General features: G+C 35.8%; 1 protein-coding gene across 1 annotated transcript; it reads left to right on the forward strand.

Moving 5' to 3' along the window:
- Positions 1-2,660: 2,660 nt before the first annotated feature.
- On the forward strand, positions 2,661-20,789 carry LOC118271927 (transcription factor ATOH8; the record flags this gene model as incomplete). Its single annotated transcript, XM_035588192.2, is given in 2 exon segments — positions 2,661-2,949; positions 18,938-20,789. Coding segments are annotated over 2 exon segments (762 nt in total). The 5' UTR covers positions 2,661-2,900.
- Positions 20,790-20,806: the final 17 nt, after the last annotated feature.

Here is a 20,806-nt window from a genome sequence, read left to right on the forward strand (position 1 = left end):
AGGTGTCGGCGGCCAGCCGGCGCCACGGCGGCAAACGCGGCGCCTACAATCCTGTCAGCCATATTACCATATCTACCAACTTAAAATAGACTCTAACGCTGTGCTTTCAAAGTTTATTATGACCAAGCTTTTGTAGCATCAGCTGTGATTTCCTCGCCGTTTCAATTGTGACTTTAGCAACAACGAATAATGTTCATATTAGGTTGGATCCACATACGATATTGAATCCGTTCCTCGATTTTGAATTCTGAGCAACGACTAAAAGAAAGCAATTTTTTAAGGAAGTGTTTTGTGTTTAGTGTTACATTAATTTAATTCTTATGTAATGACACCCACATGTAATGTTCGGAACACTCTGGACTTGGTATATTAACGGTGGCATTATTGTATATTTATCTTTTCTAGAGACCAAATGGTAAGAGTACCGTGACTAAAATATGTCACTTGAACAAACATGAGGTTTAAACACAAGTGCAGTACGGGCCATATAGAGGTCAGTTATATTTGGCGCCACTTGTGCGCCAGGTGGGCGCTAGTGCTCACGTTATTTCATCGGTAAATCTTATTTAACAACGATCCACGGCCGAAGTAAGGGCAAGTCAATTAAACCAACCTCGTTGATTGACAGGTCATTGAGTGAGACCACTTAATTTTTTTTACTTTTTCTCGTACGTCAGAACATGTTTTTTGTCCGAATACATGAGTTTCATTACCGAGTGGATAATATTGATACTCAGAAATTGTATGGCACGTCTGTGTACTAAATGTGGAGGGCGCGAACTCAGGACAAACAACTTTTCATTCAACATCACACTCGGAAGGTCCAAGTTTTTGAAAGACCTCATCAAACACCAAAAAAATTAAGACGTTAAATAAAACGCGACGAGATTCACGCCTTTTCTTACGGTCATGGCTAGGTGTCAAAAGCTTTACCTGACCGCTAACACCTACACAGGCCAGCGGTATACTGGAACGATATTTTTACTATCTTAGCTGCATTATGTTTGTTCGGGAGTTATCCCTTCACACCTCCACGCCGGAGCCGCTACTCAAATTATAATACAAACATCATGAGCCAAAGTTTTAGGAATGACACGTATTGTTAATTAGCTTGCGCTTTCGGGAAACGCGACCATAACAAAAAACAAATAAGACGGCAAAAATTAAAAGAGAATGCTCAGAAATTGTTTAGGGATTTTAGGGCAATTGTGACGTTATGTTAAATGATAGCAATCCAAATTTGAGGTTACGGACCACTAAAGCAATGCCGAGACAATTATTTTCGATCCCTTATGACTTGAATTAATGTGGTAACCCCTGTTTGAGCCCATAAAAATTCACGACAAAACCTGTATAAACGGCTGGAGGCAAAACTTGGTTGTTTTGTGACTCGTTCCCAGAAATCGAGGAAACGTTCGAGCAAAAAGCCGACGGAACAGGATTTTGTATCGACATCGCCAAATCTGGACGCGTTAAGAAATGATAAAGAGGACGCCGCCACCGCAGCGGAGTGCAAACTGCATGGCAAACGAAAAAATCACAACAAGACCAAACAACGAGCACACACTTCCTTACAAGAAGACATTTTGATATATTATTAACATTTCGGGAGAAATGGCCGGCCAGGAGTTTTATATCCGAACATTACAATGATAGTAAAAAAAGTTACATCAGAGTGATAGGGCATAATTTCCTATGTTATCTTACCGGGCATCATTACACAGTGATGACTTGCATAATATCTTCATCTGGCAAGACTTTGCCGATGATAAATATTGCGCTCTCTGCTGTGTCGGGCTATTTAGCATGCGACAGCTGGCTGGGAATAAAGAGACCAGTAATAGACCACGATTGCAATATCGATTATCCAATACGAATTTTGATAGGTGTCTTCAAAATGCGGCGTCTGTGCGCGGTGCGAATAAGTGTACGTAAATGATGCTATAATGCGTATGCGTGCGTGAGTCACGGATGTTCACATGTGCATGTGGAAATAGCCTGTAAGTTTGTACAAATGTTGAGATACACGGTCGTATAGTGCGGTGTTGTGTGGCGATCTTCACGACAAGTCGCCGCCGACGGCCAGGGAATGCGACCGGCTGGCGCAACAGTGCGTACCGACGTATCGATATTTAATTAATTTTCTTCCTCTAAAATTATTTTAACATCGATAAAGAAGTTAAGTATATTCTTTTCCTATCTATTATGACAAATCAGTAGGCCTCGAATAATTAACTTAAAATAAATCTGTACATAATGACGTAAACGAGTAATATCTTGTGATCAAGAACCGAAATTTAATTCGATTAGAACGCTATAAAACGCGTCATAACTATTTCCTTTTATGGTTCTAAAATAATTTTAGTCCATTTGAAATCTTCAAATTATTTAGATTTATGTATACTGCGAATAATTGCATAGAAAGTTGTATTTAAGACCCGATTTAACTTAATTTGTTGCGATAACGAGATGTTTGCGCAATAACAGCGAGATATATTCTTAGATATCGATTTTTTTAGAATATGGTCGAGGTCCGTTCGAAAAATGTTTTGCCGTACGATAAAATGCTTGACATATCAAGCGGCGCGCATCTCTAAGGGCGAGACTGAGCTGGCGCCGTGCTTTTTTACCCCGGCTGAGTCCGGCCAACTTTATACCACGCTTCGTTCGTCAGTCGAGCGCAACCAGTCGGGCGGGAGGGATGTGCGCACCGTCGCATTCAAACACTTCCGAACGTGCGCGTTCGTAACAAAAATGACAATAGTGCTTTAGTTATTTTTTACTTGAAACAAAACTGTGTCTTATAAAGTGCCAATAAGAGTTGCCTTCAAGTGTTTTCAACCGATGAAAAGGATTGTTTTATTTAAGTTTTTAATTGGATTTGACTTAAGGATATAAAGATGTCGAGTTTCACGACTACTGGAGATGCTACGCAGGCTGCTGTTAAAGGTTTGTTTCTGGTTTTTGACAGTTATAATAAATTAGTGATTTAAAAATTATCGATAATTGGGTTAACAGGGGTCAAGCACTAGTTACATAAGTGTCCTTAGAGTTGACGCAGTAGCTACTGCTTGTTGTACACTTTAACAAGGTGGTCCTAACTAATTTCTTAATGGATGCTGGAGTAAAATAAACAACATTGACTTTGCGAATATTTTAATTTAACTTGCGTAGGTTTTGTCTTGAATGAAATACCAGTGAATTTAAATAAGGTCTGAGATAGCAGCAATGCTAAATTCTTGGAGTTGATATGAAATTAGGATAATTGTTTTAACACTTGTATAACCTTTAATAAAGTAATTCTCTTTTGACCACATGAATGTAGTGGCATACGGATTGTTGTTGTTCTTGGCCATCATCAGTGTGACATCTTAGGGGCGGCTGTTCGATAGTAGAAACCAAATTAAGGAACACTTTGGAAATTTGTGAAAAAAACATACTGGGAGAGTAGATTTCTTAGGATATTAAATAGTTAATTTTAAAATGTATCCTTCCATTCTTGACATTATAGGGGGCATCAATTTGGTCTTTTATTGTGCTAAGAACTATTGATGGGACAACTAGCACCACTTAACATATTCAGACACATTTCCCAAATAAAAATATCGAATACATTAAAATTCAAAATAACGATCATACAAATATAATCACAGCAAAGCGATTGGTGCAAATTTTAGCATCCTGGAAGTTTAAACACCAATCGTATCAAAGTGTATCTAAGAAATCGTCATACACTTTTGCATAGCACGAATGACATAAGCGCACGATTTTAAATCGCTATAAAAGGTAACAATCCGGAAGTTCAGTATCTAATAGAGTACAATTTGAATTGTCATAATGTACCCATACAAGGACTGTGACATTTGCACCTCTGTCCTTATAATTTGAATCAATTTATCTAATGTTAATGTCCAAAAATTAGCAGTTTGTGTTGTCTTGTTATCGTATTAGAGTTTAGTTTTCTTTGGTATTTAAATTGTCTAAAATGGGGTGTTTTGTTAATTATTAAAAATGTAATGTGTGTAATGAAGTGTGAGGTTTGATTTTTATTCGATAACTTTGGTAATTTGGATGTTTTTGTAGTTTTTGTGAATTGAGAAGCTTAAATAAGTACGGATAGCAATAGCAATTCAAATATCAATCTAAAGCGTTTCTTAAAGAGTTTCAGAAACAATAATTTGTTGTCTTATAGGGATTCGCTGTGTCGATAGTTACAAGTAAGTAGGTATCGATAAAATATTTAATGTTCATTATCGGATAATTTAAAGATAAGAGCGTCAAAATAATAATGAAGGCTGTACTAATACACAAAATCATGCTTAGTGGTCGAAAATATGTTTCATGAAACTAATAGGTACCTATAATTTGCAACCAATTTCTTTTAACTAATAATATGTATTGTTTCATTAAAAAAAATCTCATAGTTAAACATATCAATACTTACTACGTGATTATTAATATTCCCAAAACAAAACAAACGGTTTCATCACACAAAAAACATGCACATGTTAAGGGTGAAAACCCTAACAAGTGAATAACATTACAAACATAACTTTACTATCACGTCCTTCAAAAATAACTCTTATACCATTGAGATAAAGGTCTTGTTTAACATATGGAGTGAAGTTTAAGTTGGTATGTTTGTACACATGTTGCTTTACGGGGGTCGCAAGGATTGGTTAGGAGGTTTTTTTTTTAAATCCCTGTCTCCCAACCCTTACGACAAGTGTTATATTGGTAGCATAGTTTAATAGTTCTGTTTGGGTTTCAAATTATTTGTATCAATTACTGTTATTACGTGTAAAGGATGGTGATGAAGACAGTGTCGTAATAATTGGATGTGTTAGGGCCTCTGTTATTGGAAGGCCGAACTTTGTTATTATATTAGGTAACCTGGTATATATGCAAATTGGAATAGAATAGAAATAGTCTTTCTTTCGCATCATTACCTCTATCTCGGTAATTACTAGGTACTGCTGCTGAATAAAAATCTCCCTTAATACATTGAACGCCGTGGTGGTCACCGGTGACCGACGTTAGCGGAGGATTTGCCTTCAACAGTTTTCTATTGGCAGTCAAAGACTTGCCACCGGTGCAAATATCAACCTTAAGATGACAACGATAGGTATAATAATGATTCAAATAGATTAAACTTTAGTATCCGACCACCAGTGCATGTGTACCCACAAAGAAAACAGTTGTTTTAACGCAAATAATCATGACGTTGCTTCACAAATCCTTTAATAAATCATATTGAAGATAAAGCTATTGAAAAATATGTTTTTATTTACTTACTTACTAAGAAATATTTTTTTCTTTTAAAAGACCTTGCCCAACACTAGGATTTTCTCCTGTGTCGTGGATGCGTTTACAAACATACAATTTTACATACACTTGAAATCCAGACCAGAAACGACAATTTGTGTATCACACAGAGTCGCTTCGTGTGATTGCCCAGCTAACGTGCCATCCGTGCAGTCAAAATTGCATGTATGACGGAACGCAAAAACGAACAATCACTGAATAACAACTCATCATCCAACATCATTGCACATTGCAACCTCACGAATCATTAAACAAATTAGAACAACAACAATAAGCGTTACCCTAAAACATTCAGCACGTTAAATTAATCTGTACAATTTGAACGGTCCTATAAATCAACAGTAGCTGTTCAAGCTACCCTTTAGCTTGTAATCAATAGAGATACATATGTCACACAGACTACATCTGGCAATAGGGTGCCACATCTGGTCTCCAAACGCTGTGACGTCATTCGTCATGTGGCGACAAACAGACCCTTTATTGCCCGATTGTACTTTTTTTATTTGTACGACCATTTCGTTATGATATTTGACACGTTGGACAAATTCGATACTACTTGTTTTTCGTGTGTAGTGATGTAATTGTTTCAAGTTTAAAGTATAGTTTGATTAGGTTTGGTTCTAAAATTGGGATTAGTAAATCGATTCTTTAAAGGGATTGTTTCATTGAGTAGGTATGGCAACAAAAGTGCTTAGAGAAAGAAAACACAGAAAAATGTTTGAAACTACGTATAAAACTCTTCGAAATATCGGTAAATAAGCAACTAAACATAGCATTCTAAACTAGACTCTAACCATTAATAAAGATAAGATATACTTTCAATTGAAAACTCACGACAAGTTGCGGGAATTAGTCGCCAAATCCATGTATCTGGTTATGAATGATGAAATTTTCCAGGTGGTTTGTCATTCATTAAATTATCGGAACAACTGTACTATCGAAAAATGTAATTAATCGCGTGATAATAATATGAATTACAAGAATCGGCCAGCTGCGATTATTTGAAAAATCAATACTTTTGGTACCTATCGATAAATTGTAATCAGTAGGTATCGGTAACATACGTATCGATTAAAACGATTCACGTAAAGATTATCTGATTAACGAGGATTGTCTAATTGTACTTTGTACTTCATGTATCAGTGTAGGTGCGTTCAGTGTGCCTACATTATGAATATTTTTATTGGCTTTTTAAATGCGTCGTTACCCGCATGTCGAACATCGAAAACCACAACTTACTGATGGTAAATTGCAACTGACGTAGCGCTCTCAAAAGCCATCACCACCGATGGGGCCTAGTGGTGCTGATGCCTGATTCGGAGCTGCGGACTACCTAGCGGTTTACCAGGGCTCCGGTCCAAAAGTAGAAGTAGGAATGGGGTGGTTTTTAGTCAGTAAGAGGCTGACGTAGGCGAAGTCATTGGATGATATTCCCCCCTTAAAAAAAATTTAGAAGAAACACTGGGCTTTGAATTAGAATTACGACATCTCTCTATCCCCGAGCTTGATACTTGATTTGACTGCTCAAGATAATGGAATTCGTTTAACTACGAGAATTTGAATTTGGTGTGGACAAACTTTATTTCTAGTCAAACACCAATACTAAAACAGCAAACAAAAAATATTTATTTCAACACTTCTAAAACTACTTGAAAGATTTCGATGCGGTTTTCGTCATTTAAACAAACTCTTTGACGGAATCTCTTTAAGTGTTGGTAATAAAAAAATGTGGTGGTGCAAATCCGGGCTCAGTTTCTATAAGCTAAAAATAACTATAGTAAAAATGTGTCTACTTGAAACAATGACTTTAGCTGTGCATATGTAAGAACATTACACATTTTGTTTCATAGAGTTAAGTATATAGTTGTACTCTTCATATCTATATGGACACACAACTCTTCACCAGTCACATTAAGATTCTACAATATAAGGGGGGAGCCTACTGCCGACTTCAAGTATTGTTTCAAAGACTTACTTATTAAATTTTTTCTTTACATTCGAAAGACGTCCTTAGAAGTTTGGTCAGAGCATTCCACTAAAGAACTTAAAAATATCAATTCAAATTTTAGTTCTGAGCTGCGGACTACCTGGCGGGTTTACCGGCTGGAAAAGCTAGAGTAGGAACAAGGTGCTTTTTAGTCAGTAAGATTTTGTCATTACTTCTCGCCTCGCCCAAGGCAGGAGAAGTAATAGGATTAGTATCCGCATTTTAAAAAAAAGGTAGAGACAATAGAACACTAAACGACACTATTATAGCATTCCTCGTTACTAATGTAACTTATCAGTTGTATGATATCATGGCGATCGGCTGATGGGATGATAATAGTACTATCTAAGCTGAATGTACTGGTTACCATGTTCCAGGTGCTCAAGTACTCTATTCTGTTTATCGTCTCGATAAGATTGCATTATTTTAGCTTAGATACAATACCGAAATATTTGGTTATCGGTTTTTCCCTAAGTTTCGATTACGTTCTTCGATTTGTTTATTACAAATAGGTAATGGGATTCTTCGAGTTTTCTCTTAACTTTATATCCCCAGCATTAAAATCTACGTGTTTTTCTTAAAGGGCTTTACGAATAATCAGCTACATTTCTCCTATACCCAACGTTATCACCTGGTTCATTGATTTTATATCAAGTTCTGCTATTGCATTTACGAGTTTATAATTTTATTGCTTACAACTGGTCCTACCGACATTAGCAGTAGCAGCTCTACGACCGTTTCCTATACCAGGCAAGTTCTATTTTTAAAAAGGTAGCAGAAACCAGAATTCTTTAGCTAATACCAGGCACATCACCATAAAGGTAGACTTAACACTGGAATTTCTGAACAGAAAATACAAGCTAAACCCACTAGCACACATAGGGAAAAAGAAATATTTTGTAAAAAGGTTGGTAGCCATTTGTGATAACATTTTTTGCAAGGTTCCGTTTTGTTGCAGCCCACTAGAATTTTTACGACTGGCAATATTTTGAAACAGCATTTATTCACGTGCTTGGGAGCACGTGCTTTCTCACACCGGATGCCTTGTAGTTTGTTTGGGCAACATCTAGTGTTGTAGATAAGGTATCGTAATGCACCGAGTTTGTTCTTCTTCGTACTTGAAAACTAATATCGATTGTTTATTATAATGACTCACGATATCATGGATTAGTTTTGGCGACTATCAGTACTTGCCTATCTGTATGTATGTATTTTTGCACGATTCAGGTAGATATTCATTGATACGTGTAGAGGTTTTATAGTTATCTTTCATTAATCTATAGGCTTGTGTTGAAGGCTGATGACGAAATCTAAGCCAAAAGTAAGTACTTGGGACTGCTATGTAACGTGAGGCTTATGTCACTCTAACTGAGACATTTAATGATTACTTAAACTATTCATTAATGATTTTGTTCCGAAAACTGAACTGGACTAAGTTAGATGATACTGAGTATAGCAGTAAAGGATAAAGAGTACCTAGAGATAACACAAAATAATACATAGGTATTAGTTTACTTTACCCTAGTCAAGAATGGGAACCAGGTCCTGCCAATGCTAGCAGCCACGCTAATGATAAGTAGACCAAATAAGATGTTCTACAAACAAAATGGTTGATTATTAAAAATAAAAACTAATTACACAACAGATACAACAATTTGTTTTGCAATATTTTTTTCTTAATCAAACACAACGTAGGCTATTTGCAAAGATAATTACTATGACGTAAATCGCTATGGTATTTATTTGTTACATCACTACTTATAAACTACGGAATGTGGAAAACTAAAAATATTTCGCTTCGAATAGTAAAAGTTGTTTTAAGTGAATATTTTACTTTTAAGTAGATGGTTAAGAAAGAGCTATTTTTAAAAAGTATTCGGTGCAAATCTATTAACCAAACCAAGGTTCAGATGGGGGAATATTTTATCCTATCAACAGTTTTTTCTCATCTAAAGTGTCTGAGTTAGATAGCTTAGGTGCTATAATCTCCAGTAATCCTATAATTCGTCACCTATGCATATAGGAACAATGTAACGTAACAGGATTTCGAGACAACACACCCTTGTATAGTAAAACAATACATAATAAGAACAGGATCTCCGAACAATACCGCCACATGATCAAAATGAGTGCACGAATCAACTGGTAATTGGAAAAACCTGTCGCTATTATATTATATATTTACTTTAGCGTATTGTTGTATAATAGAGTATGTGTAATTAACTATACGTAAGTCCACGCAAGTCAGTGTCGTAGAATTATCTTATTTTTTTGTCACCAAGCGAGCGCGAGATCTTGAGGTAGCATGACGACATTCGGAATTTCCAAAGCCGTGAATATTAGGAATTCTTAACGTCTCTCACAATAATGATGATCAAGATATTTGAATATTTCTTCTAGTTTGAGCATGGTAAGGTTTTGTTTTCGAGTGTGAAATAAACATGATATCTCTATCAACCTTGGACTCGACAGCCTAAGCCATGGTTAGTCCAACTGATTAATTTTGAGCCTTATAATAAATAATAACTAAGAATATTTTCGCCTACACGTGTTATCCAGACAATAGAACTAAAAATCTGTTGCTAAATTATTCCGAGTAATTATTACCCCTCTAAAGACCGCCATTTTCTTACAATATTCAGCATCTGCAGTCGTTGACCTTGGTGCGTTGCAAACTTTTATTGTCAGTTCGCTTCGATCCCATCTGTCAAGTACGAGTATAAACTTGGTACACACATGTTTGCTCCGAAACAATTGTTTTATACAAGTCCTTTCAAAATTCGAACAGCGCATCTGGTCTCTGGATGCCAAATGTTTTATTTTTCGAATATTATCAGACAACCGGCCAGTCATACGATTGTTAAAAATATTATTGTTATCTATGTAGGTACAGACATTTTCCATCTGTTTCTTATTAATGAATAGTAAATATCAGGTGGTCATAATTTTGCATATAAAATCCATTAATATTACACGACTGACGTAGGGAAGCCAAAAATTCTTCGTATAAGACAAAGAGAGGAAGCGAACGGGTGGGCAGAGACAAAAACAAAGCTCGCCCATACTTCCCTTGCGTTGCGGATATAAAAAAAATACATATAAAAAATTGCCGTTTAGAAAGAAGACTTAGGACTACAAATAATTAATGCATGTGTGAACTTAACAATGCGAAGACCCCTTGACTTTAAAACAGTGAATAGTGATCTTAAATTGGTGGAAATTTAAACTTATATTACTTGATGCGAATCCTAGTGCAAACCAGGCCTAACATTTAAATTAAGTTAGTAATGTTCCTTCAGGCGCCATAAGGCTGAACGTTAAAGGCCTTTGCACAAATGAAACTCGTAAAACACGCTCGCAGCATGCGTGGGCGCAACCAAGATCTATAAATCGTATAGATTTCTTAGCGCTTTCATATCGATATTTCCGCAGGATACGACTTTTTTATAGTGCCGAGCGAAATTGTTTGATAAGGACTTTTGCGATTTTTTTGCCATAAGTTATATTGTTCCCAAACAATAAATTTTATATTGGTTGTTAAACAAAACGCATGAGTAAAGTTATATATCAGAGGATGTACTGCACATTCAAAGTTAATTAAAAATCGAATGATGTAGAAAATAAATGGATTTTAAGTGTATTCCTCCAGTATGTAGTGGGTCCGTAATTCTGTTAGTTCAATTGGTTGCGCACGAGTCTCCTATTGGCGGACGGTTCGTTACGTTTAGTTATTGCTCTCGGGCGGCGCTAAAAGCAACGCTTACGCAGCTTCACGCCTATCCTCTTATAATTACTTGGGAATTAACAGAGTGGAGTAAAATCGTTTTGTAGTATTTCTATTTTAAGATAAAATTTTATAGAAGTCTCACGCCTAACGATATCGAAGTAGCTTTAGTAAAAGGTGTATTAAATGTTCAGATAGTTGTCAAGTTTACTGTGAAGTATTAAAGAAACGTGATAATCTCTGTATAAGAAGTGCTATAAAATAAAATAGAAAAGAATAAACTGTAATAAACATCGATATTCTCAATAAAAAATGCTCGTAGAAAAAAAGAAACTTGTACTAGGTATGCTGATGTTTTTGTTTATACATAATGTTTACTCGGCAACCGCGTCACCGCATTCCACGCGTGCCATAGCCACATTTGCATTAATTCGCTAACGAGAAGCGACTGAATTCAAGATTACTTTAAGATAAATGGCTGCCCAATTTAGACGGCGCTTACCAGTAACTTGTTTCTAAGCGACGAATCCGGGAGACGGCGCCTTTCATTATGCAAACAGATTACACCTACTGCTTGATATGACGTAATTCCACAATTTCTGAGTACTAAGTTATAAATTGCGTTTTGTTTTTTCACTGTTGTAAAGTTTTTTTTTCTACGGAAAGCTCTACAGGAGTCATCTTTTTTTTGTGGGGCAAAATCATCCAATGACTTCTCCCGCCTTGGGTGAGGCGGGAGGGAGTGTCAGACTCTTACTGACTAAAAACCACTTCGTTCCTTCTCCTGCTTTGAGCCGGAGCCCCGGTAACATTTTACGCTGTCCGCAGCTCATCTTGAATGGAAAACACTGGTCTAGTGTAATAAAGTTAGAGTTTACTCATTATTGTTTTTTTACTTTCTGCCTGCCAGGACTGAATGAGGTCGTAAAAAGGCTTCATCCAACATTTGGAAACGTAATATTATATTGTTTAATGTTATTCCATAGCTCAGTCTATCATAACTTCATAAGTTTCAACGAAACAATGCCGAGGCATTGTCATCTAACACAGTTTTCAAAGCAACAGACACTCTATATAAGAACATTAGCTCATTTTAATTAAATTATGTAATCTAAATGTAATTTATATACATATACATGAATTTTTTTGGTCATTCGCGAAAATGTCTTTTTATACGTGATTTATTTATCGTCAGCGAGGCGCCGATACGAGGTCATGTCTTGCGGAACATTTTGCTTTATGGACACTTTTGGCGCCATCATACATTTAAATATTGAATAATCTTAAGAATCAAAGTAATTGTCACCTTATTTAACGTAAAAATATGATTCAATTTTGATAATCCGTGAAGGACTATGATAAACGACTCAATTGGTGTAAAAAGTACTATATCGTAAGTTTTTTTTTTAATAAGTCCATAAATAGACCGACAAGGCCCGCCACGTTTAAGATGTAGAAACACTGAATTAAGATTATTTCATGCTAATGTCATTGCATAGTTAAATTAATTAAATTTACAAATCGTGATTTCGTTTCTAAAATTATGGTCCTGTTATTCAATGAAAATTAACAAAAATGTTAATAAGGAACTGATTGACTATGTATGCTTCTTATTCGCATGGCTACAAGACATTCTGCATTAGAATATAAATTTTAATACACGACTGTCAATGTAGGCTAAGCTTGGATACACTCGTGAATCATTCATAGAAACTTTTTGGCATAAACGCATAAGACTACAAATGTACAGACCGCCTAAAAACGTAAAAAAAAAGAAACTAAAAAAAAAAATGTTTTGACACATTGACGTAGCTGTCAAAATTAGAATTTCCCACTCCATTAGATTGTTAAAAAACAACACGGGTAGCCATCTGCATCGAGTATTTATGCACATCTTAATGTAATACTGAAAGGAAAACAAGTAGTAGGCAGATTAATGACTATTTGTTAAAAAATAGTCACATTTGTAACATTAGCATTGCATTAACCCCGCTGCCTGCATAAAGAGGTTAGCACAATCACCCTCCTACATACCTAACACATACATCTGTTCAAATGACAAAGCATTTCTAGATAAAAATAAGTAATTTATCAAATGTTTTAATTTAAAGTTTACATCTCAACCGCAGGACGTTGTTTTCAAAGTTTGAAAAATGACCTCGGTGCATATTTTTCACTCTAACTGTACCACGTTTTGTTCGCTCCAAAGTATAATGTGGCACTTTTTTACACAAAAATCTATGCGCAAGTCTAGGTTTTATTCAAATTTGGGCCATCGGAGTTGTGAAACAAATGACTTCTGCCAAAGTGTCACAACGATGCAATTTTTCTAACACCAACCAGGTGGTTCTATCCATTATACATCGTATAGAAAATGACTAAAAAAAGTTACCAAGTCATTTTAAAATTGAAATCCTTTTTTTCAGTCGTGTCTCGGACGCATCTTCTTTTTAAAATCTAATAAATAATAATTTAAAATTGTTATTTATACGAAAGCCAGACAGTATTTAAATTAAACGCGATTGCTGCTGGGGAAGTTATTATTTTATAAGTATATCTATGAATGTATATGGCCTCAGAATTCTAATTACAAATAAATAAATATTTTCATTGAAACGGAATATTCAACAGTTACCAAACATTTTGTAGATAGACAAACTTGTGTAAACACTTAGCTATTCAATGAAAAAATTACCGCCAATAGTGATTCGGTAATTCTTATGTCAAAAAGGGTTCCAATTACCGACAGATAATAAAAAAAGTTCTTGCTACTTTTTTATAGGCACGTGGCTACCAGGTGCGGTCCACAGACACAAATGTTGAGTCTACATGAACAAAACAATGGGTATTTTGACTCCAGTGGACACTACAGCACAGTTGCAATGTTTGAACAGTTGGTAACAATGGTCCCACTATTTTTCAATACGAGGGGAGTCCGCCGCTATAACATAATAATGTTGTAATATGTACGGATGGTGGCGGAAAAAATGGTTTCAGTTGGCTTTGTAAATACCACATTTTTGTTTGAGTGTTTAGTAGGTAGCTATCGGAGTTTTAGAATTTTACATTGTATACCATACGTTGTTCTTTCATAAATAACTAACGTTACTATGCAGTGGCTATATCGTACGACAATTTGGGAAACCCGAAGGATCTTAATCGTTACTAATATTCCATGCATAGGTTATAATTTTATGAAGCAGATGTAAACAGAAGAAAAAAGCTAAATGAGGATAAAATACTTAAAAAATAATAATTAGTTTTCCTACTTTAGCGGTATTTTTATTCACATTCTATTCAACTCAATACGACATGAGTATTGAGTATAAATCGAAAGACACATTTCAGATGTTCGGATCGATCGCACGAAAATTCTTAGAAGCGCAACCCCCCGTGTGAATATGTAATCGAATCGCGAGCGGCGCCATGTCAACACTACACTAGCTTGTTATACGTAACTTGAATTACATTTTCATGAAATACAGAACAGCTCTTTTTGTTAAGAGTCATCGATTTAATCATTGAAGTTGATTCGATTAAAATCGACTAAATAATTGAAAGTTGATTATTTTTCTTTAAAATAATGAATTTATTTACAGCATATAGGTTATTTTTTAATATAGGTAAGTAATATTACCAATTGTAATCGGTGTTATAGATAAAATTGCAATCGCAATTCATATTTCGTTGAAATGGTGCGGTGCTGAATTAAGGCATATTCTATTCTGAACCACATTTGCACTTAATAGTAAGATAATAACAGTGCTTTTAGTGATAATAGTTGTACCAAAGTACAAGATAACTCGTATTGTACGCGGGAAACGCAACACCTGACACTATTGATAATTCTGTCATTCCCAGAACTTAAATGCCATTGCTTATGTATTTGATATAGTCTAGGTATTCATAATGTATTGTAATTAGCTACTCATGGTTAAAGAAGCGGTATTTAATAGTACTTCATAGGTAACGGCGACTCAATGGCGCCAAGTGCCGCCGTCAAGGCGCGTCGCATACGTGACTAATGTAACGATCCCGCCGGGATTGCGGGAGTCGATCCCGGGACTAGTAAACCTACAATTTGAGTCAAATCTACCATTTAGTGTTTGTGAAAGCGGTTTTGAAAGGTCTTAGCGACATAATTAGAGCATTTTAATCCATTTTGCATTGGCTCTGTCTAAAAACTAACAATAGATATCCGTCAGGTTACGTAAAACCATTTTAGTTATAACAAAAACATTACGACTCGACTAAAATTATTGAGTAATTTATTAAAAATAAAATAGTTTAGAAATCTAATGGATTAATCGTACAACAGTATTGCACAGGCGTGCCCACGACGGCGCCATTCGTAATGTTTGTTCGGTGAAAGTCGTAACATCACGACTTCTCATACATTAAGCTTAGAGCACCGTGCGAATGTGCTAGTGCGGACACGACAAATTAGTCTGATTTTTTTATCAAGTGACCGCTCATCAATTTCTCATTTCGTCCGGTGCAGTCACGTAAACGAAATCCTCTGTGATTACTACATCAGTACAGATGAGCACATCACTGTTTTGTGGTCTGATTTTATCTTCGTCGTATTAAGTGCATTGTGCTGTACCAAACATTTTGTGACTCTAATTAATGTAGCACTTAAAGTAATGAAGATCTCAAGTCACGATCCCGTAAAAGATATATTTTTAAATCTTTATTCTACGTATAGTTTATGAAAACTTTTCTCAAGGGTATTCAACATCCAATAAAAAAGTCTGGCTGTATTTGAAAAACACGCTTCTTTTCATCGGGCGAGTCCGATTTCTGTGAAATTTGGCGCCAGATTGGTATCTAAACGCATGGTCGGGGTTTATCTGATGAGATCGACACCCATTCAAAGGCGAGAGGTCCAGGCGGGCACTTTGAGGGCGCTCCAACTCTTTGTTTTAACACCGCGCTGTGAAGGGCCGTAATGAGCTGTTCAGACTCTTACGGTCCCAGGGCCTTATTTTATTGTTCATCTGCAATGATATATTATCGGCGTCCCGAAATTTACATACGAGTGTTTCTCCGAACACAGGTTACGTATTAAACTTAGACACATCCGGCTTAACAAATAACGAAATAAAAATGTTTATTGATGTTAACAAAGCATAATATGTGAAACTTTCAACGTAAATTGTTTCCAATCACGAGAATTCCAACTTCTCATAAATATTCCTCGGCCCCCCAACTATCTATTTTTCATTAGAGAGACACAAAGAAATTATCTATGACGATTAAAACCACGATCAAACGTAGGCGGTGCTATCTAAGTTCTATCCAATCTTTTTTATCGGTATAAAAACACCTGTAGTGTGAGAAGCTTCGTGAGCGCGACTTAGTCGAGTCACCATGTTTATTTACAATGTATTAGAATCCTATCGGTTGTATGGCGTAACGATAGAGCATAGAATTGCGTGATTCTCTCAGATCGAACGGTAAAATATTTTGTTAAGTTGGAACGCCTCTCCGGCGCCGCGGCTACCCGATTATGAGCAATAAACTAATTCCGGTAGCACGGCCATTAAGAATGTACGATTATACGTATTAGTAAGTTTTCGCTTCACTAGCGTCCGCGGCATGTAAGGGCTACGGATGTCATTACTATTGTACTACTAAAAAAGTAAATCTGTGACGTGACACGCATTTGACAGCTTTGATTGGCGCCAAATTACATCGTTTTTTTTTTTTTATTAATTCGTTTATATTCTATAGTAATCGACCACGCGACTGTACGATACTTATTGAAAACTCAAAATGAATTTACAAAGATTTCAAAATCGGAGGTGGAGCTAATGTAGCGTATCTTCAAATTATACCGCTAATAAAATATACTAATTTAAGATATTGATTAATTATGTTAATTCTTTATTTTATTTGCTTCTTTTAAAAGTTTTAAATGCAAGGCCGTTTTATTGGTAGTTAGATACAGTTCCATGAAATATGGATGTTTGCATCACAAGAATATTTATCTTACAAGTTAATTTAACGGTTCTTGGAGTAGTTTACTTATTTAAAAAAAAATCTATTGGTAACGGAATAGCAACATAACCTCAAAATATAACCTCAAAGTTTCTAACCATTTTACCCGTTAATTATTTCTAAGTAAAACGAAATTGGAAAAACCGCAATTTATAAAAAAAAAATGTTAATCGTTTGTGTAGATATTAAAAATCGAATATTTTAGTATGGAATGCGGACCGTGTAAAATAATATGATAAAATAACAATCGCTCCGCGCCTGCCCATATGGACTGAAACCTGTTTCTCGTTATATAGAAGTTAAAATACATGCATACCACACAATGTTGTTAGATACACATGAGATTAAGATATTTTATACACTTAAGACCTTTAGAGATTCCGGAGTTGCGGACAACGTAAAAGTTTACCGGGGCTCCGGCTTAAAGCAGGAGAAAGAACACCCAAACAAAACCGCTTGTCGAAAAAATAAAACAGTATCCATGTCCAAACGCTCGTCTATTGAAGAATATAGAGAACTTATTTTATTTTATAGTGTACCAAACATTTGCTGAATAAAATTATTTATTGAATATTAGACCGTATTGTCTCAGGTACTGAAGTTATATTCCATAATTATTTAAAATCTTCAATTTTTATGTCAATAAAGCGTTTAGCTACTTATCTTGTTATTCATCCGTGACTTCTACTCTCATGTGCATTAGTGTAGCTTGATGACGTCAGATGCGCAGGCGCCGGCGCCAAGCGACTGGCGCACAACCTTGTCCTATCCATACGATTTTATTAAAAAAGTTGATTATAACAACATGATTATAACTCTATCTATATTCATCTTTATTTACATTTTTATAAAAATTCAAAGTTCTGGTATTTCCAATGGAAATTGATCTCTACTTGATAAAAATCTATTTCTAGTGGTCGTTGGATGTTTCATCGTAATGTAATCCTATATTGGCTGACATCAGGTGTCAGAATGCAATAACACGATATAGGTACTTATTATTAAACGTGAAAGCAGAATGTTTTGCATTATAGATATGAAAAATGAAATTTAGTATCTTATTCAAAGACCTACTTTAAAATTACTTATGTGCTCAGCACGTTTAAAACATCTATTATTTTACTAGTCTTCCAAAATAATTTAAAAAAACTTCTCATTAAGACATTTTTGCCAATATCCAATTTTTCAGATTTATTACTATAAAATTACCGTTTTTCTTAAAGAAACATTGATAAATAGCGCATTAGGAACTCATCTATATTAGCTAAGCACTAAAATACTGATCATTTATTAGTTACATTTAGCAGTTTTATAGCACAAAAAAAATACTTGTCTATCTTAATCAGAAAAAAATGTTCGTAATATTTTCTTCCGCGAAAACTAATTGAAATGTTGTAAAAATATTTTCATTTTCTATCTTTAGTTGCATTGTACCTAAGTAATTTTAGGAACCTTCTATTCTAACTAAAGTTAGAGCTGAGCTGAGTTTCATTCTATAGCTCAGTAGGTGTGACCATTGCCTCACCTGCGGCCTACTTAAGGCACAAGTCACATCGTGCCTCCATAACGAGCGTCGGCGCCGTTTGTGTGCCTGTTCGCTTTTTGTTGCGTACGCGCAGCTTCCGCTCCTATCATAACTTGTACTAATAGGTTAAGTACTAAAGTAACTGTTCAGAATTTTACTTATCTAATTGCCACTTTTTTGGAGTTAGGCTATTTCTTTTGAATACGCAGGTATGATAGACAGTTCCCGAATGAATTAATATAATATTATGGGGCGCCTAACGTGATATAAAATTATGCCTGTCCAATCTTTCCCTGTCTGAATATTTTCTTTTGTGACTTGAATTATAAGAACTCTTCAAACAAAACTAACAGATTTTATCTATTTGTTTCAGATCGCATATTAGAGCGAGATGCCGGCTTCGTGTCAGGAGGCGATGATGACGACTCCTGCTCGGGACCAGCGCATTCTGACGACTCGGGGGTCCGGCTGGTGGAGACTGACTCGCGGGTCAAACGACCTCGCACGCCCACCCGGTTACAACCACCTAAGAAACGTATTCGACTGAATTCGAGAGAAGACCTACCGAGCCCAGAAAGTGATACATCGGCCAGCCCTTTCAGACCTTGGTCCTTCACCGAGGAACCGCAGAGAGAACCCCTATCTTTAGTCAAGAAAGAGACTAGTCTGTTGAGGCAGCGACGGAGGCCGCTGGAACCGCCTCCACCTCCAATCCCACCACCACCGGGCCCACCAAGAGTTCCTCCACACCCAGGCGTCGTAGAACCTTACCAAGACAAAGCTAAGCCTAGGGAACAGAGGAATTATAAGAACATGACCCGAGAGAGGAGGATAGAAGCGAACGCGAGAGAACGGACAAGAGTTCATACCATAAGTGCTGCCTTCGACACGTTGAGGCGTTCAGTTCCTGCATACAGTCACAATCAGAAACTATCAAAGTTATCGGTGCTACGGATAGCGTGCGCGTACATTGCGGCGCTGTCTGCGGCGATTGACCCTGAGGCTGATTTAACGTCAGCAGTGGACCACGTGACGCATACAATACATACCGAAGGGAAATTGAGAAAGAAGAAGGATGATGCGTGAAGCGCAGTGGACTGAAGTGGCCGAATTAATTTTCTGTACAATCGTAATCGGTTTTTGGAGTTTTCGCTGAACTTGGTCTGTCATCGGAGGCGATGTGGATAAGTGACAATAACTTGCGAATAGTATTCCTAGTTCAGGGTGTGATGACACTTTAATGGATTTCGTTCGTAACGTGAAAGCCAGAAGCCGATTATGGTTACCGCGTTTCAATTAAAACCGTCCTGAGAAGCCTCTCTTTGCGCTATAAGTTAGTACAAAAACGACAATAATATTGGTAATGGAAAATTTAATGTATTAACTATGTATGTAGGTATTTATATTGGAATGTTTTGAAAGACATGTTTGTCATATTCTTACGGAAATAGGAAATATAATTGCAGTAACTGAAAGTAGCTAGACCATTTGTAAGCAGATGGTTAGAATTCTTCTGTCTGCATTGGAAAGAGTACCTAGATCTAAAAACATTCTTTATTGCGAATCTCAAGCCTAGAATAGGTATCACTACGACCTAAGAATGATTTTTAGTTCGTATTAATTCTGTTACAATCAAAATCAATTTTATTATGTGAAAATTATATGTCAACAAGAATGGCGCCACTGTAGATTTTTTCCATTAGATGTTGCAAGTGTACCTATGCCAATTAGATTTAATTTCATTATACAATCGGCCCAGTACAAATTGTTATGTTCCTATTTCATCTCCGTTCATCTACAACAGATCTCGGGTTTAAACGATTCCTACTAATTAATAATTAAATTAATATTAAAGACAGAACTAGCATTATGGTGTAATGTCACGTTCCGACATACCTAGTAACGAAAAAAACATCTCATAGACAAGTAGTTTGGCAAAATCTTTTTTTTCATGTATGTTTACCATTCCTCAGTCCAGTATTAAAATAAGGCAAAAATACCTAAAGTAAAATCAATTTGTGCAAAATTATGTATTTATGGCTTTAAACAATATATTTATTACAATCGAGTCAGTAATTTAAGTGAGAACTGTATAGTTTTTATTTAGTTTAAGGAGAAAATGTTGCATTTTGTAAATATTAGTTTTAAAATGTAAATACTTATTATTATATTTTAGTAATGGTCAATGTTTTGTTTTGGTTCTCTTGGAAATTCTTCGAGTACTTTTTTTAATTGCGTTACA

This window comes from Spodoptera frugiperda, chromosome 5 (genome assembly GCF_023101765.2).
Source record: "Spodoptera frugiperda isolate SF20-4 chromosome 5, AGI-APGP_CSIRO_Sfru_2.0, whole genome shotgun sequence".
Lineage (NCBI taxonomy): Eukaryota > Metazoa > Arthropoda > Insecta > Lepidoptera > Noctuidae > Spodoptera > Spodoptera frugiperda.